Raw genomic sequence first — 24,596 nt, 5'->3', positions numbered from 1 at the left:
ATCTTAAAGAGGCCCTGTTATTATTTTTGGGGTTTTCCCTTTCCTGTGGTGTGTTCTATAGGTTTTTGTGCATGTCAATGGTCTGCAAAGGCTAACATCCCTGTGTTCCCTCCAGAGGGAGTTTCTCTCTCACACTTTGTTTACTTCAGTAACATAGTGACATCACTACATAACTCTCACGCTTCTATTTGCTACTGCTCCAACACATTGTACGTAATAGGCTTAGGGGCGGGACATCTCTAAGAAATTGACCAATCAAAACAGAGCCGGCCAGCTAACCAATAAGAGCAGACTGGGCTCTGGTTTCAAACAGAGGGTGAAAAGAGGTGCTGCAGCACAGGCAGTATGAGAAAAAATAAAGAGCTTTTTGGGCAGTAACGGCCCGTCCACACTACAGCTTCAAAAAAAGCTTGCCGGCGGGCGTGTCTGAAGCTCGACCAACAACCAATCACATGAATCTCCCGCCCCTGACACACAAGCAGCGGTTTGATTGGCTAGAGCTTTACTGGCATATGATTTGATTGGCTGACGCTTCCACCGAAAGCTTCAGAAGCTTCAAAAGTTGAACATTGCTCAATTTTTGCAGCCTGAAACGCCAGGAAAGCTCCGCTCTGCTACCCACAATTCAGTTCGGCGAAAAGCGAGGCAACGTAACGTCACCCCATTCAAAGTGAATGGGCAGACGCGTTGGAAACCGTTTTTGAAGCTGTCGAAGCTGTAGTGTGGACGGGCCGTAAAGCATGGAGACATGTCAGCAAAAGATTATATGAACCTGACATTTTTTTATAATATGTCTTCAGTAAGTCACATAACATTATAGGGTAATAGTAAATATGAAGTGCTACAGTTTTTTTTAAAGAATCAAGTTATCCGCAGAATGCCGTTTAAAATGTTTTAAAACTGAGCAATTGGTCAAAGTTGAGTTTGCATTAAATAATGCAAAACCCTTTTTTTTAATGAGTCTGTAAAAGTTCATGCTTGTTTGTAGCTAATGAGCTCAGGTTTTGATCATTAAGGCTGTTTTAAGATCAGAACAAAGCTCTGAGGCTATCATATTTAAATACTGAACAGAGCTGAACTCGCACCACCCTTTTTCCTAATATTTGTAGAGTAGAGCTGAAGAAGTAATGTTCTCATCCAGACCGGATTATTGTCCACGTAAGGTCTCCCTCTTTAGCAGTAAATAACATGTTTCCATTTCAAGCTTCTCTTCCTTTCTCTCATCCGTGGATGACTCGCAGGGACGCCTTCCCAGAGTGCCTTGTGTGTGCGATCCCTCATTTAGACTGAGGTCAGAGTTCAGGTTGATGGATCAGAGATAAATTGGCCATCGGAGGAGGCCTGTCGCTGGGCCTGAAGGCCTGCTGGGCTGCCATCTGCCCGCGGGGCGAGGCAGAATAACCTTCTGCCCAGAGACCTGGAGACGGGGCTGTGTTTAGCAGAGGAACCCCAATCGGTTGGTAACTTGTGTTGTATACTGTAGCAGAGATGGCAATTGTTGAGGGTGAAAAGTGTTTAACATTTCACACTCAACTTTTTGACCATTATGATTGCATCATCCCTGTACTCATATAGTGGACTGCATTTAGCTATACTAGGCATCAGGGTTTGTAGTTATACCAACCCGGTCTCATGGTATTTCGTGTTCACCAACACGATTTTTAATCTATCGATTCGTGTTCACCAACACGATTTTCCCCTTTTTTTCGTGTTGCACAGCACGATTTTAAAAGCAATGTATTTCTATTGGTAGTCTCACGGCATTACGTGTTATAGGAAGACCGGAAGCTGTGTGGTTCATAAAAACATGTTCTTACTCAATAGCAAGCCACAATTATTGCTTTTATTTTAAATCGTATAATTTCGGACTTTTGTTGCCATCTGTAAGGAAAATAAATGGGGCTCAGAGCCTCAGAATACTGAAATCTGTATTTTTTAAATCTTTTTTTCCTTCTAATTTGTTATTCTTTTCAAAATAACACACTGTTATTTACTCACCAATAACACACAATTATCGTTGTTTTTATTGATTGGTTTAGTTCCATAATCTCTGGCTTTTTTGGCGTCTGTCAGGAACTGAATTTCAAAATAAAAAGAACCGGAAACAGACGTAGGCATTTCGAGCGATTACCCAAGATCCTCAGCTATGGTTTAAGCTCGCCGATTGGATGTTTTAGCCGCAATGCATGTTGGGATTTGGTGTTTATATGATATGAAATCAGAAAAACATTTTAAAAGAATAAAATAATACTTAATTCCGAGTGTTCTTGCTTTCCTCTTTGAAAGTCATCACATAACGGCATAGTAATACACGGTTCGGCTGCATTAAATATTACAGATATGCCGTAGTTCTCTATTTATTGAGCCCTGATGAGAAGACCTTTGGAAAAACTGGAAGAAATGCCGCCGAAACTGAATACTTGACGTGGATCATAAATATATCAACAATTAAACAACATCTTCAATTACTCTTCACACAAAACGTCTCTTTGCAGTATCAATAGTAATTGGGCTGACTTTTACATTTGATCTAATTCATAGATAGGTTATATTTACACCATAACGGTGCACAGCTAATATAAAAGGACTTGTAGTTTTTAAAGATATTACTGATTTTCTTTGAATATAAGAATGTAAATACTGAGTCTGAAATAGTATAGAAATATGCTGTAAAATTATGTGAAAATATGAATAAAACTACATCTTCAGATGTTGTACATACATAAGTGTCCTACACTAATAATACAAAGTTATTATGGCTGTGTGTACCTTTTGTGAACCGCCTAGTGGTTAAAGCACGTTATTGAATTATTGTTTTTATGTGTTATATTTGATTAAAAAAATATTAAGAGTACATACTTTCATAGGGGGAAAGTAGAAGGTAATATAGAGGCAATAAGGCAATAAGGCAATATAGAATATAAAAAATCAAGAAGATACTGTAAGTGATCTCTACAATAAAACAGTTTAGTGCAGGATGTACAAAGATATTGATATGAGGATGTGCAAAACAGACAAACAAATTAACCTTTATTTAAACATCAAATAATACTTTAGATTAAGGTCTTCTTTTAAATAAGAAAAAAAGCTTTAGGGGTATCTACAGATAAATATTAAGCCTGACAAAGAACTTAACGTCTAATATATTGCTTTCCTGCTATATTAACTATGTTGAAGCACTTATTTTAACTGATATTATACATATGAATTATACTCTTATGTATGTAGATAGTATAAGAAATGTGCAGAATATGACAGTCTAATTGTGGAGGTATAGACACATATTGATAGATGTCTTGTAATGCGCTGTTGAGGAACCTGTGACCCAAGATTTTCATTCATTGCATATACCGTAGTTGTGTATATGATATGTCAATAACCTTTGAAAATCTTGAAAGGGATGTGCAAAATAGCCATTATACAGTCTTTAATTAACTATTAGTAGAGAATAACGAGTAATGAATATACTTTATTACTCGTTTCCATTCATGTCAATTGATTGTTGGCACACGACAATCACCTTCCCTGAATTTTACTCAGGTGTAACTAAAGTCTGATTTAAGGGTTGTTTATATTTCACATCATTAATCAGAATCTGCAAAGTAACTCAAATAAGTGTAGTGGAGTAAAAATACCAGGTTAACCTCTGTATTCTAGTGAAGTAGAATTACAAAGTAACAATGAGCTGTCATGTGGGTATATATTAATGCTGCGCATTATGGACACAAGCGATTTTCCCTCATGTATTAATTATATGTTTTACATTTGATAACACCAATGTCATGGCAACTTCTAATTGTGGGTAAAACGAAAACGTTCAGTAGAGACGTCCAATAGAACATTTTGCGAAACACAATAGCCAGCATGTGTAGTTCTGGGGGGGCGTTCGATTCCAGTTTTGGATAGTCTGGCGTGGTTTCGTTCCATTTCAAACAGCTGTTTGACGCTAGGCTAACCTTGGCGCACTGCCACTCCAACATCCAATCCCAGAGCTTGGAGATTAATCACGGGTACTGTAGTCCTAAACGATAGCTGGGCAGTATGGGTAGTGTAGTGTCTTCGGCCATCCTAAACTCCTAGAGGCCTACGTCTGTTTCCGGTTATTTTTATTTTGAAATTCAGTTCCTGACGGACGTAAAAAAATTACGAGATTATGGAAATAAACCAATAAATAAAAACAAGAATAATTATGTGTTATTGTTGAGTAAATAACAGTGTGTTATTTTGAAAAGAATAACCAATTATAAGGAAAAAAAGATTTAAAAAATACAGATTTCAGTATCCTGAGGCTCTCAGCCCAGTTTATTTTCCTTACAGACGGCAACAAAAGTCAGAAATTATACGGTTTAAAATAAAAGCAATAATTGTGGCTTGATATTGAGTAAGAACATGTTTTTATGAACCACACAGCTTCCGGTCTTCCTATAACACGTAATGCCGTGAGACTACCAATAGAAATACATTGCTTTTAAAATCGTGCTGTGCAACACAAAAAAAAGGGGAAAATCGTGTTGGTGAACACGAATCAATAGATTAAAAATCGTGTTGGTGAACACGAAATGCCATGAGACTGGGTTGGTTATACACTAACAACAGAAACTGTAGGCCAGGGGTTCCCAAACTTTTCCATGCCAAGGCCCCCCAAAAATCATTAGCTTCTGGCCGGGGACCCCCTTTGCAAACCCACCAACAATGCTACAAAATATGTCACACATCAACTTTAAGAACGTTTTTGTTACTTTTATTCTCTATTCAATACTGTAATTATTACATTTGTTTAGCATGAGAATAATATTAACAATATGTTTTCAACACAGAATAAGATTTGTATGGCAGGGCATCTTTGTTCCACCACAATGTTTTTCTTATTATAGACACTATGTTGCAATACATTTTACCCTACAGAAAATATATTTACATATGCAAGAGTTTTTTTTTGTTGTCTTTCTTGCATTATGTCTTCAAAAGTTTTCAGTCAAAAAAGAAAAAAAATCTATTAAACTGACTTGGTTCTGTAAGTTCAACACTATATTCCCACTGAATAACAAACCTTTCAACAAACTGTTGATGATACAAAAACAGAAAAAAGAAACCAAACCTCTCTTTGTGTGTGTGTGTGTGTGTGTGTGTGTGTGTGTGTGTGTGTGTGTGTGTGTGTGTGTGTGTGTGTGTGTGTGTGTGTGTGTGTGTGTGTGTGTGGTGTGTGTGTTGGAAGTGACAGACAGTGATCACACTAGTGGGAGGGATGGGCTTGGTGGCTCCTACACAGTCTGTCAAGCCTGGGCTTAATGTCTGTCAGTGCCATACGCATGTCATTGTCCACATGTAGACGTGCTCTATGTTTAGTTTTGAGTACCTTTAAAGTTGAAAAGCCAGACTCACACAAGTAAGTTGTTGCAAAAGGGAGAAGGCATTTCAGTGCCCTGTCAGCCAAGGTGGGATAGTCCTTTCTTACATGTAGCCAGTAGTTAGACAGGGGAAGAGCCTCAAAGTTGAGTTTTAAATCCCCTGAGTTTGTCATCTCAATCAGCTCCTCCTGTGACTTTATGTCCAAACTAGAACCGACACCGGGGGAAAAGGGGTTCCTAACCCAGTTTAAATGTGTGTTTTCAAGGTCAGGGAAATAGTCTTTAAAATATCCTTGGAGGTGCTCCAGGTGGGACTGGATCATTGGAGAGATGGAGCCCAAATCATCACATGACAGCAGCTCCTGGTGAAGTAGTGGGAACATCTCTGTGACTCCCTCCTGGAGCTTGTTTGACCACAGCATAATCTTTTTGGAAAAAGCACGCACTTTGTCTTGCACCTGCAGTATGTACGTGTCACGTCCTTGCATGCTTTGGTTCAGTACATTTAGATGCAGAAAAATGTCTGACATGTATGCAAGTTTGCGGATCCAGGTTGCATCAGTGAACCGCTCTGCCAGCTGATGCTTTTCAGAAGAGAGGAACTCTCCAACCTCCCTCCGCAGCTCATAGACACGGTTCAAAACTGCGCCCCGTGACAGCCAGCGCACGTTTGAGTGAAGCAGCAGCCCCTCAAAACGGGCGCCCATCTCATTACAAAGCAGGGTAAACAGTCTGTGTTTCAAGGGGCGGGCTTTAATAAAATTCACCACTTGTACAACCTCCTGTAGTACCTGATTCAACTCGTTATCCATCCTTTTTGCGACAAGTGCCTCACGGTGGAGCATGCAGTGTGTGGCGACTACATGCGGGGCTTTCTGCTTAATGAGAGCGGTCACTCCACTGATCTTGCCGGTCATTGCCGCGGCTCCGTCCGAACACACCCCCACACAGCGGGCCCAGTTCAATCCGTTAGACTCGATGTAATCGTCCAAAACTTGAAAAATATCTTTCCCAGTGGTTCTTCTTTCAAGTGCTTTACAAAACAGTATTTCCTCGACAAATCTCTCCTGGGAAATAAATCGAATGTACACAAGCAGTTGGGCCTCATTCGATATGTCTGTGCTCTCATCTAGTTGAAGAGCGAAGTACTCGCTGGCTCTCACCTGCTCCAAAAGCTGAGCAGATACGTCCTGCGCCATGTCACCAATCCGTCGGCTGACGGTGTTGTCCGAGAGTGGGACAGCGTCAATTTTTTTAGCAGCATCCTCGCCAAGCAATTCTCGGACAATGTCTTTGGTAGCTGGTAAAAGCAAATCCTCTCCGATTGTGTGAGGTTTTTTTGCACGAGCAATGTGGTATGAAGCTAAAAATGATGCCTTCAGGGCCCGCTCGGGAACGGTAGCTTGCTGTGTGAATGCAGCAGATTGCCTGGCCAAATGCTCCTCTTTACGTCTGAAGAAGTCTGTCGTTTTTTCGGCCTCTGCCGGATGTTTTTGCATCAAGTGACGCTGAAGTTTCGAAGGTTTTAAACACTCGTTTGAGAGGGTCTCCAGACAGAGCACACACTTCGGGCAATCATGGCCATTTTTCTGTATGGCTGTAAAGCCATACTTAATGTACGCTGCCTCGTACCTTCTGATTTTAATTGGCCAGGAGTTCTTAGGTTTTTTTGCAGCAGTGTCCTCTACAGCAGGGCTGTTGGTCGGTTCCGTTGACCTGTTCTTTGTCAAAAACCTGTCCATTTTGAGCTAGCTAGCTTGCTCGCTTGAGGAGCAAAGCAGCTTGATAAATGGCGCAAACCGCCAGGTCTAAACATGACGTCATGGCGTCGTGAACGATGTTTTGACTGGTAGGCAATCAGAAAGATGACTATGGCAAATTATATGTTCCATTATTATAAATTATATTTTATAATTATGATTTTTTTTTTAAAAATCAGATTTAAAATATTTATTAAAAAATAATTAGAATTTTTTTTTTTTGTCTTTCCTTTTTTTTTCTTATCTTCCCTCCAATTTTCTGAGGCCCCCCTAGCGCCCCCTGGCGGCCCCCCAGGGGGCCGCGGCCCCCACTTTGAAAACCACTGCTGTAGGCTACAGTACACAATCTGAGACACAGCTTGTGTGTGAATCCACTGCCTTAGATAACCTCATGCATCAGGATTTAATAGCATGAACAACTGCACTTGTTTGCTTGCATTACTGCCAGTGTTGGGCAAGTTACTTCCAAAATGAAATACATTTCATATTACTTATTACTGTCTTTTTTAAGTAATAAGTTACATTACAATATTATAAGGTTTAGTTGAATACTCGATTCTGATTGTTCAATTCCGTTGCTAAGGAGGATCAAGAAAGAGAAAGTAAAAGAGGGTAAAAGGCGGAGCGCTGGACGTCAGATAAATGAACAGAAGAAGACAGACAAGAAGTAAACACTTACGGAGCTTACACACGGCAGCGTGCGTTGAAGTTTCAACGATTCTGCCCATTCACTTTGAATGGGGTGACGTCACGCATCACCGAATTGCATTGTGGGAGTAATGTGTAGCTTTGATCGCGTTGCTCGCTTCAAACCTTTGAAGCTTCGACGGAAGCGTCAGCCAATCGAATCATATGCCAGCACAAGCTCTAGCCAATCAAACCGCTGCTTGTCTGTCCAGGGCGGGAGATTCAGGTGATTGGTTGTTGGTCTAGCTTCAGACATGCCCGCCGGCAAGCTTCAACGCTTCTGCCCATTCACTTTGAATGGGGTGACGTCATGCTTCGCCGAACTGCATTGTGGGAGCAAAGCCTACCCAGCTAGCGGGGAACGTTCTCACAACTTTGGCTAACGTTACCTATTGGTTCTAACAAGGTTTTAAAGAAACTTTTTAATCTGATGTTCAAAGAACCTTTTAAGGATGTTTATTTGTTCAGATAATGTTCCTATAAGGTTTAAGGTTAACTAAGACATAACGTTTTATCTGCAACATTCAGAGGATGTTTTGAGGATGTTATTGAAGCCTGAGATGACAGAACGTTTTTTTATAAAATGTTCCTTTAATGTGATATGTTAACAAAGGTGGAACGTTTTGCCTGCAACATTCTAAGGACGTGTTTTGGACGTTATTGGGTAACACATTAAAGATGTTCTTTATAAAACTTTCCCTCAATGTTACATGATAACAAATGAAGAACATTTTCAAAGCAACATTCTTAAATTGTTTTCAGGATGTTATTGAGTCCTGAGATGAGAGAAAGGGTTGTATAAAATGTTCCCTCAATGTTACATGATAACAAATGAAGAACATTCTCCAAGAAACATTTTGAAAATGTTTTCAGGATGTTATTGAGGCCTGAGATGACAGAAAGTGTTTTATAAAATGTTGCTGGAATGTGATATGTTAACAAAGGTGGAACTTTTTGCCTGCAACATTCTAAGGACGTGTTTTGGACGTTGTTGGGTAACACATTAAAGATGTTCTATATAAAACGTTCACTCAATGTTACATGATAACAAATAAAGAACATTCTCCAAGCAACATTCTGAAAATGTTTTCAGGATGTTATTGAGGCCTGAGATGACAAAGTGTTTTATAAAATTTTCCTTTAATGTGATAAGTCAACAAAGGTGGAATGTTTTGCCTCCAACATTTTAAGGATGTGTTTTGAACGTTGTCGGGGTAACACATTAAAGATGTTCTTTTATAGAACATTTCCTCAATGTTACATGATAACCAAAGAAGAACATTTTGAAAGCAACATTTGGATAATGTTTTCAGGGAGTTATTATTTTTTTATAAAATGTTCCTGTGATGCGAAATATTAACAGGGCCATGGTCAACGTCAGATGTATTTGTAGTGCGCTTTAAAAAACAAAGTTGTTGCATTTGTTTGAAAAGGATGTTTAGAAGAAATCTGATGTCACCACATTTTCATTTTTAGAAAAAAACAAGCACGTAATTCATGATATTGCATGTTTGCGTAGGCATGTCTGAGTTCCCAGCTAGATATTGTTGGTTCTAAAAACATTTTGAGAATGTTACCATTCATTGTTTAAGGAATGGTTTCATCGAGAAGTTTTATTTTGGTTCGTAGAATGTACTTCTGAAAGGTAGGATAACGTTCTCTAAAAACATTCTTAAAATGTTTGGTGATAACATTGTTCAAACATTATGCCCCAAGTGTTTTTGTTGTTTATGCACATATCTCTATTGTCATATGGATCGAATAACACTTAGAAAACTGAGGTTACCTACTGTAACCCCAGCTTCTATGAGTAAATGGCGCAGCCCTCTAAGGCTATCGCTATTGGGTAATCCCCCTGCGCCCCCGCACAGCACTGAAACACTTGTAGTCCACGCCCACCCGCAAGGTGGGCCCCACCCTGGGGCCTCCTTCCGGTATAAATAGGAAGGAGGCCCGGCAATCTGCTCCCATACCAAATAACTTTTCTTCAGCTATTCGTAGAGCCAGTGGGGCCCAGCGCTTAGAGGGCTGCGCCATTTACTCATAGAAGCTGGGGTTACAGTAGGTAACCTCAGTTCTATTTCGTATATGGCTTCGCCCTCTAAGGCTATCGCTATTGGGTTAAGGGCGAAGCATGATGTAGTCTGCGCCCCACTGGGTCCGCCCGGCACTAGAAGCACAGACACACCTGCTAAATAACACCCCATGCCTATTGTGCCATGCATAATGTCGCATCACCATCCCTGGAATATAGCAAAACATGCCTATCTTCCCGACGGGGTGAAGGCTGGGAACAATACATACCGGCCGCTGTGAGAAAGTAGAGACGAAGGTCCCACCATGCGCAGCGATCATAGAGGGGGAACAGCAGCTCTCTGCGTGTCAGACAGGTAGGAGAGCGCCCAGCTGGATCCCTGACGTCACTCACTCTGACCAGGCACTCCGTACAAAGTGTGTCAGAGGAAAAAGTAACATCCCTCCTATAAGAGGGGAAAAGGGCCGCTCTCCGCGTGCCGAGAGGCAGGAGAGAGGCGCACAGCTGGCTCCCTTACGTCACTCACTCCGACAGGACACCCAGTACAGGGTGTGTCAGAGGACACCCCAGAGGAGACATGCCTGTGACACAGCCTCACACAACCTGTTTGACAGCCGTTGTGCAGACAGAGGTTGCCCGATCGAGCGCTCTCTATAGTGTACAAACAGGCGCTGAGAATGGCGCAAGGCAGCCGTGCGCGCCACATAGCAAGACAGCGCGCGCACAGGACAGAGGAGATTTAGAAAAATAGCGGGGGTAAAAACCGCGCAAGACACTGTTCCTGGGATGACAGGAGTGTTTCTTGTATCCCATGGAACTGCTGGGGGGAGAGGCTTCTCTGTGAAGTGCCGTAATGGTCTTCATGGTGACGAGCCACGCCATCGCCGCCGCTGCCCGTGAGGCAAAAGGGCTGCGAGGGAGTTTCCACACGCTGCCTTTCACTCCGTCTCTCCTCATGAGGCGCGTACACGCCCAGGGGATGAGAGGTGTGTGCATGCTGTCCACACGAGGCGTTATAACGGTGCTCGTGGGTTATTATGACCGTGTGTAGGAGGCATATCTGGGACAGAGGAATGCCGCGAGTTCTGCAGTTTATAAACCAATAGGTTAAAATAGCAGGCTTCTGCAGCGAATGAACCACCTCTGGAGTGTCCCCCTGTAGGAAGAGACCCAAGGGGATCATCACGTGACCAGCCGACGCCAACGCCGAGCAGCTGCGTCACGGAGAGGGCTGTGTGGGTTGTGACACGCCGGAGGAGAGCTGTCAGTTCCTCCCCTCGCTGCCGCGAGAGTCGCGCTCTCATGCTGGCTGAGTTTAACTCCACTCCCAGATAAACGATTGTCTGAGAGGGAAAAGGACAGCTCTTCTTCCAATTTATTATGAAACCCAGGCTTTGACAGATGCGATACGAGATGTACCGTACCGTCTGTAAAGTGACTTCCTCCCTGGAGCGAGCCAGCAAATAGCAGGTCGTCCAGAGAAAAACCACACTCTCATCCCTCCTCTGTGTAGTGGCTCCAGCCTTCTCTACACAAATGCGAGGAGCCAGGAAATATCCGGCAGACGATGGTCTGGTCTGATATTCCCTGAATGGAAAATGCAGGAATTTCCTGTGTTTCTGGATGATGGGTACGTGGAAGTATGCACCCTTCAGGTGGAAGTGAACCAGTCGTCCTGGTGAAAACATTCCAGCACCTGTTTGATCGTCAGCATGTGGAATACTGACAGATCAGGTATGTCTCATTCCCCCAGTCTTTTTCGGGATTAGAAAAATAACGGGAGTGAAAACTCCTGATTTTCCTCCCTTTGAGGAGCCCTGGAAATATCCTCTTTCAACAGGAGTTCCGGCAGCTCGGATTGGAGCGCAAGAAATAGCTTCTGGGAGGACAGGAGTGTTTCCTGTATCCCATTGAACTGTCGGGGGGGGGGAGAGAGGCGAACTGCAGTACATATCCTCTGCTGATCAGCCTGCTCATCCATCTGTCCATCAGACACACGCGCTGCCACTCTGAGAAACACTCTAAGAGCGGGCGCACATACTCGAGATGTTCTGTGGTCGTCATGGCAACGAGCCACGCCAGGGAGCCTCCACACGCTGCGTCTCACTCCGGCTCTCATCATGAGGCGTGTACACGCTCAGAGGATGAATGGATGTGTGTGCAGTGCTGTCCACACGAGGCGTTATAACAGCGCTCATGGGTTTATTATGACCGTGTGTAGGAGGCGTATCTCGGACAGAGGAATGCCGCGAGCTCTGCAGGTTATTAACCGAGGTTGAAACGGGCAGGCTTCTGCAGCGAACCCTGCTGGTAATCAACAGATTAGTGGCAGCCGGCTTAATTAGCGAGCTCTGCAGTTAATTAACCGATAGGTTAAAACCAGCAGGCTTCTGCAGCGAGCCCTGGCGCCGTGGCGCTGCGGGCGCTTCCGCTGGGGGCACTCAGCCTGGAATACTGTTCATTCCCCCGTTCTGGCTTCTCTGTGATGTGCTGTAATGGTCGTCATGGTGGCGAGCCACACCATTGCCCTCGCCGCCGCTGCCCGTGAGGCGAAAGGGCTGCGAGGAAACCTCCACACGCTGCGTTTCACTCCGGCTGTCATCATGAGGCGTGTACACGCTCAGGGGATGAGTGGAGGTGTGTGCAGTGCTGTCCACATGAGGCGTTATACCGGCGCTCATGGGTTATTATGACCGTGTGTAGGAGGCGTATCTCGGACAGGGGAATGCCGCGAGCTCTGCAGGTTTATTAACCGATAGGTTAAAACCAGCAGGCTTCTGCAGGGAGCCCTGCTGTCTACTTAATCAACAGATTAGTGGCAGCCGGCTTAATTACCGGCTCCGCTTCCTCGGAGGCTCTCGCGGAGCAGACCAGGAGCGGGGGAGCCTCACTCCCCTTTGACTCGCCGCCGGGAGACCCTGTCTCTGGGGTGGCGGGGGAGCGGAGACGTGGGACGGAGCCCCTGCAGCCGCCGGGGCGGTTGCTGTGGGCGTCTCTCCGCTTGCGGCCTCCTGTGGCCGGCGTGGACGCCGCGGCTGCTACGGGCGTTGGTGCCGCTGTGGCAGCTCAGCCGACTGGAGCCAGCTGTACATGCTGGCGAATGCCGTCCACCTGTTCCGCGGCCGTCTTCATGGATTCCACCATGGCGTGGAACTGGGGTCCGAACAGCCCGTCCTGGCTGATTGGAGCGTCCAGTAGCACTTTTCTGGCCTTCTCCGTAACAGACGCCGCCGCGCTGTGGTGACAGAGAGGGGGAAAGCATGTTCGGCCGCCAAGCTGGCACCCTGCTCCGACTCTGTCTCCCCCGTCCGGGGGAGAGGAGGGAGGGGAGAACCGAACGGTGAACCGTGAAGGGAGGCGGGGCAGGAGTTGCTTCGGACTCCTGCCCGGCACTCTGCCCCAGGGAAACAAGGCCCCGTCCGCGGGCTCGTAAGCCTGGACGGGCCAATCGTTCTCCTCGGCCACAGAAGCAAGAGTGTCCGCTCTCCGCTTCCTGTCGCCCGAGGGGAGACGAGCGCAGTGCTTGCTACCTGCTGGTTTAGAGCCGCGTACGCGTGCTCTGACCCCCGGCAGGATTCGCATACTGCTTTTATCTCAGCAGGTCATAACTCATTATGAACCCAGAGCCACATGAGGGACAATCACGGACGCAGTTGTTGCTCATGATGATTCTCAATTGCTGTGCTTCAGTAACTGTGCTGGTTTGCTGAAAAAAAGAGGGAGCAGATTGCCGGGCCTCCTTCCTATTTATACTGGAAGGAGGCCTGAGGGTGGGGCCCACCTTGCGGGTGAGCGTGGACTACAAGTGTTTCAGTGCTGCACGGTGCGCAGGGGGATTACCCAATAGCGATAGCCTTAGAGGGCGAAGCCATATACGAAATAGAACCTAAGACAGACATATAGAAGAACGGACCGACTAACACTGCCCGTCCCTGAAACCCCTGTTAGTGTTTGTATGTGTTTCTTTCCACTGTGTGTCTCTCTCTCTGCCTGCTGGTCTGCTCTACACGGTTGGGAGCAATCTCCAATCAACCACACCTGCAACCTGCTCGTCAGCCACACTATGAAAGCCTGCAGCCTGCACTCATTCCCTGCCGGATTGTTGCCGTGAACGGTTTGTTGCGTGCCTCTCTAGCTTTTTACCAGCATATTCTTTGACAACTTTGCCTGCTTTTGCCTCACACTGATTTTTGTGTCTCTCCCAGGAGGAATCCAAGGCCTTCCACACTCCCAAGACCAGCCAGTACTCTCTACCCACCCTGGAACAACTGTTTCCCACTGCCGCCATCACCAACCTCCACTCCCAGCTCCCCTTTTCTAATAAACAAATGTTACTTTCACCAGCTGATTCCATGTCATCCTTTTACATGTGTTAATAGTCAAATTCCAATAGCTAAGTAAACTATCAAAATCATCCTAATAACCACAGTGGTCAGTCCACTTACCCAGGAATTTTGAGTTGAAAAATTACAGGAATATTATGTCTTTATGTTCAAATAATGTAAACATATTTTAGTAAATTTTTACCATAGAACATTTGCATAATTTCTTTAACATAAACCATGTTATCCTTCTCTAAAATAATAACATTCTGGCAACATAAACAATCTAACTTGCAGCTGAAAATGTTTTAAGAACAGTAGGGCATAATGTTCTAACAATTTTATCAAAGACATTTTAAGAATGTTTTTAGAGAACGTTATCCTACCTTTCAGAAGAACATTCTGGGAACCAAAATAAAAGCTTCTGGCGAAAACGTTTTAAGAACAGTAGGGCATAATGTTCTAACAATGTTATCAAAAACATTTTAAGAATGTTTTTAGAGAACGTTATCCTACCTTTCAGAAGACCATTCTGGGAACCAAAATAAAAGCTTCTGCTGAAAACGTTTTAAGAATAGTAGGGCATAATGTTCTAACAATGTTTTCAAAAACATTTTAAGAAGGTTATCACCAAACATTTAAGAATTTTTTTAGAGAACGTTATCCTACCTTTCAGAAGAACATTCTGGGAACCAAACAAAAACTTCCCGCTGAAAACGTTTGAATGTTATCACCAAACATTTTAAGAATGTTTTTAGAGAACGTTATCCTACCTTTCAGAAGAACGTTCTGGGAACCAAACAAAAACTTCCCGCTGAAAACCTTCCTAGAACAATGTCTGTAACATTTTCAGAATGTTTTTAGAACCAAAAATTTCTAGCTGGGTAGCTTTTTGCTCGCTTCAAAAGTAGAGCAATGTTCTACTTTGGAAGCTTTGACGGAAGCGTCAGCCAATCGAATCATATGCCAGTACAAGCTCTAGCCAATCAAACCGCTGTTTGTGTCTCCGGGGCGGGAGATTCATGTGATTGGTTGTTGGTCTAGCTTCAGACATGCCTGCCGGCAAGCTTCTAAGCACGCCTCCAGGGCGCCGTTTCTTCCAATAGGCGGACTATCCAGATGCATAGGGCCCCCGCGGCCACTAGGGGGCCCCCAAGCTGAAAATTATTATTATTTTTTTTTTTAATTCATCCAAAAAAACAAAAAGTATAATTCATACACAATGAATACAATTAATAGAAGCGGGAGGGCTGAAGCATAGCTTATGGAAAGTGTCACTCCCGTGCATCATCCTAATACAACATCGGCATTATTGCGTCAAAAACGTATAGAAATTAAGGAGTACAAAGAAATAAAGAAAACAGAAGAAAAAATGTGATAAAAGTTAGGGCAGGAAAACAAAAAATACATATATATAATATATATATATACGAGAACTAGATATAGGGTCATTTCCTGCACATGTCAATAGCAGTTTCAACTATCTTTTTTTGGAAATGAAAATACTATATATAAATATATACATATGTACACATTTGGCAAATGAATAATAGTAATAATATATGCATAATTGAATATAAACATTGTGAACACTTTCAAGTGACTTTTTTTTACATTCATATGTTCACGCTGTGGTTTGGAACTGCTTTTGAATATTATTAGGCATTTTGTTATGTGTTGTGCATAATCAGTACTGTTTTAAGCTGTACTATGTCAAGACATTTTAATAGATTGAGTTTTTTTAAATATGGGAGTTGTGTGTTCATATTTATCAACATTACAGACTATTCATAATACTTTTTTTTGGAATTTTATTATTTTTTGTAGATTTGTTGAGTACGTGTTTCTCCATATTTCGGAGCAGTAGTAAAGTATAGGGAGAAATAGACTGTTATAAAGAGTATCTTTTCTTCAAGAATGTTCTTAGTATGATACAAAATACCTATTGTTTTTGACAGTTTAGTCTGTACATAATTGATATGGTGCTTCCAATTGAGTTTTTCGTCAACAAGCAGTCCTAAAAATGTACATGCACCAACTTTTTCAATCTCGGTATTGCAAATCCGTATAATGCAGTCATTTCTACTCTCAGACTTTGTATTGAATAACATGTAATTTGTTTTGTCCACATTAAGGGATAATTTATTAAATGCAAACCAGTTACATAGTATTTCTCAATTCACAATTTTAACAAGATCGCCAAGATTATGATGGGAGCAGATAATTCAGGTTCAGCCTCAATATATTTGGGGAGAAGTAAAATGAGCCGTCTTTATTTTATTATTAGATCATCTTAAAGGCTTCGGAATCCCCCCCATTGTAGTTAAAAACTGTAAAAACTAGGGCCCCTAAACAGCATCTTGCATAGGGCCCCCAAAAAGCTAGAAACGGCCCTGCACGACGCTGTGTGTAAGCTCCGTAACAGGAACACGGTATGGGCTCTGCAATGTTTAAGGACTTGTTAGTGGATCAGAAACTTTGAACAGAGTTGGACAGTGCTGCCGTAAAGTTGTTGTTGTTGTCGCAGTTCCAGCCGTTGTTGCGCCGTGGAACGGAGCTTTTGTTTTCTTAGCGGAAGAAATACGATAATTTTAAGTCAATAAAATAATTTCAATTAATATTGGGAGTCGATTCCTTAGTTTGTTTAGTATCTGGCCATGTAATAAGCGGGTTAATGTGCAGCGGCTTGGTCATTATGGGGAAAAGAACACCCTTCAGGCCAGGGTTCGAGTTATAAACTGAGCTCTATAGGGGTCTTTAAAACTAACGTTTACGTGCCGCGCACACACTCAGACACACACACACAGCAGCAGCCCTCTACTTGCTACAAACTTAAATAGGAAAAGGTTCAACTACGTGTAACCCCGGTGGAGTGTCCCCTCAGCAACAGACCACTCAGAGCTGGTAATTACTTCAGTTTATTTCCACACCTGCATTGCAATGGACAACATAAAATGGACACGTGAGCTGCGTTCTGTTGGAGAGATAGCACCACGCTCACGTTAGCCTATTAGCTCAAATGAGCTATTGACGATCACATTAATAAATCATATAACACAAATAGCCAATCACACAAAAAACATGTTGCTGTGAGCATTAAACCTCTAACATTAAACTAAACAAACACAACAGAACGTTATTTTCCTAATAAAATAATAACATACATTTTTTCCACCGACATAATACAATAGCACCTTACTCTCAAGAGATCCTCACGCGGTACGAGAACCTCCCACAATCCATTGCGGTAACAAAGCTACAGCAATGCAGGCACGCGTTTGTAACACCAGATGGCGTAATTCTCCAATTTAACCCAGGTTTTACACCAACCTTTATAACTCTGTTACATACGCACACACACATCATCTCGGCTCGTGCAGCACGCTCACAGCAGCCTGTCTTCCTACAAAAAACGACCATATAGGTCGATTGTTCATGCCCTTATTACGACGAGACGCGTTTTAAAGTGTATGTTGTTTCTTACACGACCACTAAAGGTGCTATAGTGATCGTGTAAGAAACAACATGCTCCCAGTAGGCCTGTCGCGATAATCGATAAATTGACTTATCGTACGATAAATAAAAATGGACTCGATAACTTTTCTGAGCTCGATAAATTGCCGTTTACATAAAGATGTGACCAGCATTTTAGCCTGGAGCACTGTGGCTGCCAGGCGCGCTGTGAGGGGCGGGGCTGACACACAGCCAGGTCAGGACACTCCGCGTGTACGTGCAGCAGCGTAGCAGCCAAATTAATAATATAGCGAGAAGCGGGAGACAACGTGTGACTTACTCGCGGGGAATTTAAAGTGAAATGGAATTGGTTACAAAACCTAACTACACATCTCGATTCTCCGGTGTGGCAGTATTTTGGATTCAAACCAAATCAACGAGGCGAACCTACGGACTTGAATGAGCCGGGCGGTGTGTCGCATTGGTTTAAAAAAGGTAGCGACAAAAGCAGGCAATACCACGCATTTTAAACCACCTAAAACACAACCACCCCATTCCGTTTTTCCAGCTGGGAGCAAACACGGCAGCTGGAGATGGAGAGCCCCCGCCCGACAATGCAAACATGTTGGTGTTCCTTGCTCGAAAACTTAGAAAAACAGATATTCCCCTCACTGTCAAATGATTACACAGTGATATCTGCATTACTCATCCACTAAAAAACATCAGTTTATCCTTGTTAATTACACAGTATTGATTGGTTTAAATTGTGTACAATGCCTCTGTGTTTTTAACCTTCGATTCAGAGAAACAAATAGTTTTTTCGAAATTAAGACACTATAGTTTCCGAAGACACTACACTACCCAGAATCCCCAGCTATCGTTTGGGACTACAACATTCGCCTTGCTTTACATACCCTGTGATTAGTCATCAAGCCCTGTGATTGGATGTTTGAGTGGCAGTGCGACAAGGTTACGCTGAGCATCAAACAGCTCTTTGAAATAGAATGGAACCACGGCAGACTTTCCAAAACAACACACTCTCATTCCCTAAGCGTCCAGGAGCGACGCTTGGTCAGGGTCCCGTGGCGTCCAGTTGTGACGCGCCGAGGCTCCTTCAGCTTCATAAACGGACGCAAAGAGCTTTCAACTGATTGCAATGTATTCCCATCGGCGGCGGTATTTGACGCTTAGGGAAGCACCACATCCATTTATGTCGGCAGCTCTTAAAGGCAATGTGAGCGTCCATTGTGTAACCCAGGTTAAAAACCTTCAATCCTAGCAGTATCCCGTAGCTCAGTATAAATGGCAGCCAGGTCACTTCCGTTTCCTTTGCTGGTCGATACTTGTGATGCTAGCGCTACGTTGATGCTACATGCTACACACAGGGATTCCTCCAAGATTCCTAAACAGATTAACGTTTTATTAACAATTGCTGCAATCAGCGGTGAGTCTTGTATTGGTAGAATGTATGTAAAATGTTTAATGTTATTGAAAAATGCCCGGAATGTGCCCGCTAGCTTAGCGGCTAGTGGTTAGCATTTTCAATAGGAAATCTACATTGATATAGCTCCCGTTAGCTTAGCACCTAGCGGTTAGCATGCTAATAGTATTGCCAGTAGAAATATCTTATGCATGGGTCTTCACTGATCCCAATTACTTTAAGTGTAACCTTGTGGGCTTTTGGCTATCAGCCCTGAAGTATTGTTTTGCTGATTAATGTTTTGTATAGAAATGGATATAGAAATGTTGTACAACCATAAATGTATTTATTTTATTTAAGAGATTTATACAACCAGAAATGTATTTATTTTATTTAAGAGATTTATTTGTATTTAAATGCTTAAAGGGGAAGATACTAATTATTCCTTGTGACCTTTTACATGTCAGGTTTTTTGTTTGGATATATATTGTTTTGCCAGGTGCTTGCTGATGCCCTTTCATGGACCTTGATGGCGAGCTAAGATTCTAAACCTATCCTCCCTGCCACATGGTGAAGTAGGATTAAACGGAAATGAATTAACTTTACCCCGGAAGCTTTTCTTTTATTGTCTTTTGCCTTTACTGGGCACCTGAAAATAATCATGTGAATTTGAATGAACTTGTTAATATCTGGAATACAACTATTTTGTAACGCATACCTGGTTTCAGTTTGTATTTTTCACACACATTGAGCTCCATAGTCGTTCATAGTTCTTCTGAATATCACTCATTTAATTACAGCTAATACACTTGCTACATAGTGGCGAGCTAGCCAGGAGCTCAATAAGTGTGAAGCCATTGTATGGTTGGGGTCTAAGTCATTTCTGTTATCTTGTTACACTTAAATGTCAAATGGATTTCGTTGAGTCTTTAGATGTGGATGTATCATCCTCTGTTATCATTAGCGGTCTTACTGATACAAAAACAGATGATGAAATTGTTGAATGTTTAAAGAAATACAGGTCTATAAAATAGTTCCAGTTGATGATCCCGATAGCGAATATCACAAAAACCTGATCGTTGAATATAATCTTAGATCCGCATTAGCAGCATTAGATCCCCTACTGCCATATTACCATCCTTCACGAGAGGTGGCAGACGTCACTCATTGTGTCAACGCATTAGCTTTAGAATACACAGCCAAAATTGGCAGCAGCTACACGACACACTATCTCAATGAGCTAAGACAACTAGCAAAACATAGTGGAAAACCCTTTGAGGAAGTGTTAAAGGACATGATGAGTCAAATTGGTGAGGAACTGGAAGAGAACTTTGAAGAGGACCCATCCGTTAAGATCCAACTTCCAACACCTCCAACAAACCCTATTCACCTACCTAGTAGAAGAACCTTCTCTCTTTCAGGAACTGAATTAAATCCACCTGAAATTCAAAGAGTTGTGGTTGAACACATAGTGAGAAGGGAAGAAGCTCACATTCACTCTCTCCGCTTCGACTTCGTACCTTCTCTGGGAAATTCCCTAAACCCAGTAAGGAAGCAGATTATGAAACTTGGCGCTCTCAAATTGAACTACTGAGTGCTGATCCTAGTCTGTCTGCCTTGCACGTCACCAGATGAGTTCTTGAGAGCTTGTTGTCTCCTGCAGCTGATGTGGTCAAAGGTCTGCGTCCTGATGCCTTACCCACCATCTACTTACAGGTTCTTGACTCAGCCTTTGCCACTGTCCAAGATGGAGAGGAGCTCTTTGCTCAATTCTTGAACACACTCCAAGACCCTGTTGAAAGGCTGTCTGCTTACCTTCAGCGATTGCAGCTTACCTTGAATTCTGTCGTCAAAAGAGGAGGCATTTTGAAAAGTGAAATAGAAAAGCATCTATTAAACAATTCTGCCGTGGATGCTGGGATAACACAGTCATAACAAACGTACAACTTGAACAGAAAAAAAACAATCCTCCTTCCTTTTCAGAGCTTTTGCTCTTGTTACGCACAGAAGAAGACAGACAACTATCCAAGGAGAGCCGCATGAAAAAACACATCAGTTCGTCTAGACAACGAGTACAAGTGAGTTCACAAAGCACTTGCGCTTGTGACTCACATTCAAAGCATGACTTCAAGGCAATCGAGGATCTCAGAACGCGGACCGGACTGTGGCCGAGTATTCAATCGAGTTTCACACACTCGCTGCAGAGGCTCGATGGGACGAGGCGGCTCTCAAGGCGGTGTTTTTGAGAGGTTTAAAGGATCCGCTCCGGGATGAATTGGCAGCTAGAGACGTTCCAGCGGATCTCCCAGGTTTGATTTCCCTGTTGTCCCGCCTGGACTGTCGTTTGTGGGAGTGCCAAGCTGAGCTGACACAGCGTACTCCAACAGTCTCACACAGTAAGCCCAGTTTTTCCACTTACTCTGTCCCGTCTGTGTTTAAATCTCCTTCCGTCCTCTTGCCACCCGGCATGCGCACCACTTCTCACGAGGAGGATATGCAACTGGGACGTGCTAGACTTTCACCGGATGAGCGTCAGCGCCGGATGAGTGCTAACCAATGCATGTATTGTGGCAACGCAGCAGGCATTTCATTACCAACTGCCCAGTACGCTCAAACGTGGGAGCTCGTCAGTGAGATTGGGGGTACTGACGAGTCTACAGCCATCATCTCAACCCCCTTCCCTGAGCCGTTTTTTAGTACCCGCCAAGATCTGTGTTAACACCAGTGTGCGAAATACGGGGGGGTCCGGGGGAGCTCGACCCCCCCCGTTTAACACCTGAGCCCCCCTGAAAGCCTCAACAGCAACATTTAGGGGGGGTCTGAAATTATAATATGTATTTGTCACTTGCAATGGTCACTAAAATGTTTTTAAGCCTACTATGTCCAGTATTCATAATTCAAAACATTTATTCACAAATAACTTATATTTTGGCTGTCAAAAGCAGAGCCAGGGTACGCTGCGTGACGCGGACACAAATTATGCAAATTAGCCATGCGCGGCAAAGAGGAGAGAAAGACGTTACATTAGAGGACTCAAATGTCTAAGAGAAAGCTAAACCAAAGTGTTTCACTCGCGTACTTTGGGTTCACATCCAAAAAAGTGACACCACAAGATGACCAAGAGACACCCAGAGATGATGCTGATGACGCAGCAGCTAGCACAGCACTCGCTACCAGAACCGTTAGCGAGTCGGGGGCTCCTGTCCCGCCCAGTCACTCCCCAGAAGGAGGTGAAGTTGAGGCAGAGCGCTCAGAAGACGCAGCAGTTGCGGAGGTAGCTGCTACTGCTGCTAGTGACTTTCCGCCGGGTGGTTGGACAACGAAGCAGGTGGGCGAATGGAAAGACCGCAACCCTTGGCTTGACATTAAGGCTGGAAAGTTAGGATCCTTAGTGTGTAGGAAAGCAAAAACGTTGCCACTCTCAGAAAAGGGACCGGGTTTACACCTCTCGGAAGAATGGATCAATGGTGATGTTACTAGCTCTGATGCAAAACAGCTACGAAAGAAGATATACAAACACAGGGACAGCCAGGCCCACACAAGGTCAGTGGAAATAGTACAGATGAAAGACAAAGAAACCCTCCCAAACTGTTTCATTGATGTACAGTCCGATTTACTCAAGAAAACAACAGTCTCGTTTAGAACAACTTACACGGAAAGGCAAAGGAAAGGCTATCTTATAAAAAGCTCAACCCCCTCATGACAATGCAGGAGCTGAATGGAGCCGAAGTTGGGAATATCCACAAATCTGACCATGCATGCGCAGAAATAATAAGTCACATTGCAAAGGAAATGCGCCGCAAGTTCGTCTCTAATGTGAAAGAAATGGATTCAAAGGTATCAATCACAATTGATGAAAGTACCGTTCACGGTCGTCCCTATCTAATCATTTACGTAAGATGTGATGTCAGTGGTAAGGGGGATGTATATAATGTTTTCCTGGATATAGTGGAACTCACAGATGGGGTCGATGCTGAATCAATTTATAACTCGATGATGGCGAGTCTATATAAAGCTGGAATGGATGATGACTTTTTGAAGACGCACCTAATAAGCATAGCCACCGATGGGGCTGCAGTGCTCACGGGAAAAGCCAGTGGGCTTGTCGTCAGACTCAAAAACAATTTTCCGAACGTGCAGTCTGTACACTGCCTGGCGCACAGACTAGAACTGTCAGTCAAAGATGCTCTTAAAGATGTGGGTGGCACTAATCACTTTGAGATATTTATTTCACATTTATACTCACTCTACAATCAGTCAACCAGGAATTCCAGATTGCTGAAAGAAGCAGCGGCCGAGCTCAACATGGAAATACTGAAAATAGGTCAAATTTTCACCATCAGATGGGTTGCCAGCAGCTTTAAAACAGTAAAAGCTGTATGGAAATATTTCCCCGCACTAGCACTCCATTTTAAAACATCCAGTGAGAACGCATCACGTAATGATCTTGAGAGGCAAAAATACAAGGGACTTCTCAAGCACCTAACCAACTCAGGATTCGTGGAAGATTTGGCTGTCATGAAAGACATCCTGCGTGAACTCCAGAGCCTGTCTCTCAAGCTGCAGAGAAGAGAAATGACACTTGTGGACTCAAGTGTCCACATCAAACAAACCATCAATGTTTTGACCGCCATGAAGACGACCGGGGGGGGATCAACGAAGAAGGCTGAACAGGGCGTCTCATCGGGCTTTTTTAAGGACGTAGAGCGGACAGAAGGCAGGGGGAAAATAAACAAGCCTCGTTTTTATGAATCGGTGGTTGCTACTCTAACCAAGCGCTTACCGGAGTCAAGCTTGGTCCAGACGCTCAAAGCTCTTGATAAGCGCTTTTGGCCAGGAGAGCGGGAAGACTTGACTTTGTATGGCGAACAAGAAGTACACCGTCTGGCTAAATCGCTCGGAGAACCAGCCGGGGACGCCGTGGGGCAGTTTAGAGACTGGAAATTGCAGGGCACTCCACCGGGCAAAACACTGGAACGGCTATGCATAGCAAGTCGCACCTACCTCCCCACGTCTGCTGAGTGCGAGAGAGGCTTTTCCACCGTGAATAACACCGACAACCAGAGCCGCAACAGGTTGCGCGAGGAGAGCCTGTCTTCGCTTCTGTTTGTGGACCTAAACGGACCCCCTTTGGACAAATTCGACCCAGTGTCGTTCGTGAAAAGCTGGATTAAAGCAGGACATCGTCTCTCTTCTTCTTGGAAACCAGGACGGCAACGAGAAGAAGTCGAGCCAAGGCATCTTTGGTCTATTCTCACTTAAGGTAAAAGACTATTTTTTCGATCTTTGCTGTGCATAAGATGAGCGTGTGCGTATGTCCTGTGTGGATTCCGGGGTTAAGAAGAAAAGCATAATTAGCCTTGGCGTTCAAGTTGGTGTGTGTGTGTGTGTGTGTGTGGGTGGGTGTGTGCAGGCCTGCCCCTCCCTACACGCAGACTGTGTGTGTGTGTGTGTGTGTGTGTGTGTGTGTGTGTGTGTGTGTGTGTGTGTGTGTGTGTGTGTGTGCGTCTGAGACCAGCTCTGCTCCCATTTCCTCGCATAGAATCGAAAACAGATGGTTCTTTAACGGTC

General features: G+C 43.8%; 1 protein-coding gene and 1 long non-coding RNA gene across 2 annotated transcripts; one reads left to right on the top strand and one right to left on the bottom strand.

The window, feature by feature from the left end:
- Window positions 1-1,292: 1,292 nt before the first annotated feature.
- LOC307034860 (zinc finger BED domain-containing protein 5-like) lies at window positions 1,293-7,090 on the bottom strand (the record flags this gene model as incomplete). Its single annotated transcript, XM_079673786.1, has 2 exons — window positions 1,293-1,477; window positions 5,383-7,090. 2 exons carry the CDS (start codon window positions 7,088-7,090, stop codon window positions 1,293-1,295), a joined length of 1,893 nt encoding a protein of 630 aa, XP_079529912.1.
- Window positions 7,091-9,764: 2,674 nt separating this feature from the next.
- LOC307038043 lies at window positions 9,765-14,170 on the top strand. The gene is made up of 2 exons (XR_013807860.1): window positions 9,765-13,944; window positions 14,036-14,170. It is a non-coding gene; the product is annotated as an uncharacterized lncRNA (long non-coding RNA).
- The last annotated feature ends 10,426 nt before the right edge of the window (window positions 14,171-24,596 follow it).

The sequence above is a fragment of the Notothenia rossii genome (genome assembly GCF_949606895.1).
Source record: "Notothenia rossii genome assembly, chromosome: 4".
Classification (NCBI taxonomy): Eukaryota; Metazoa; Chordata; class Actinopteri; order Perciformes; family Nototheniidae; genus Notothenia; species Notothenia rossii.
Note: the sequence above shows the minus strand (reverse complement) of the source record. Positions and strands in the feature narration are given on the sequence as shown.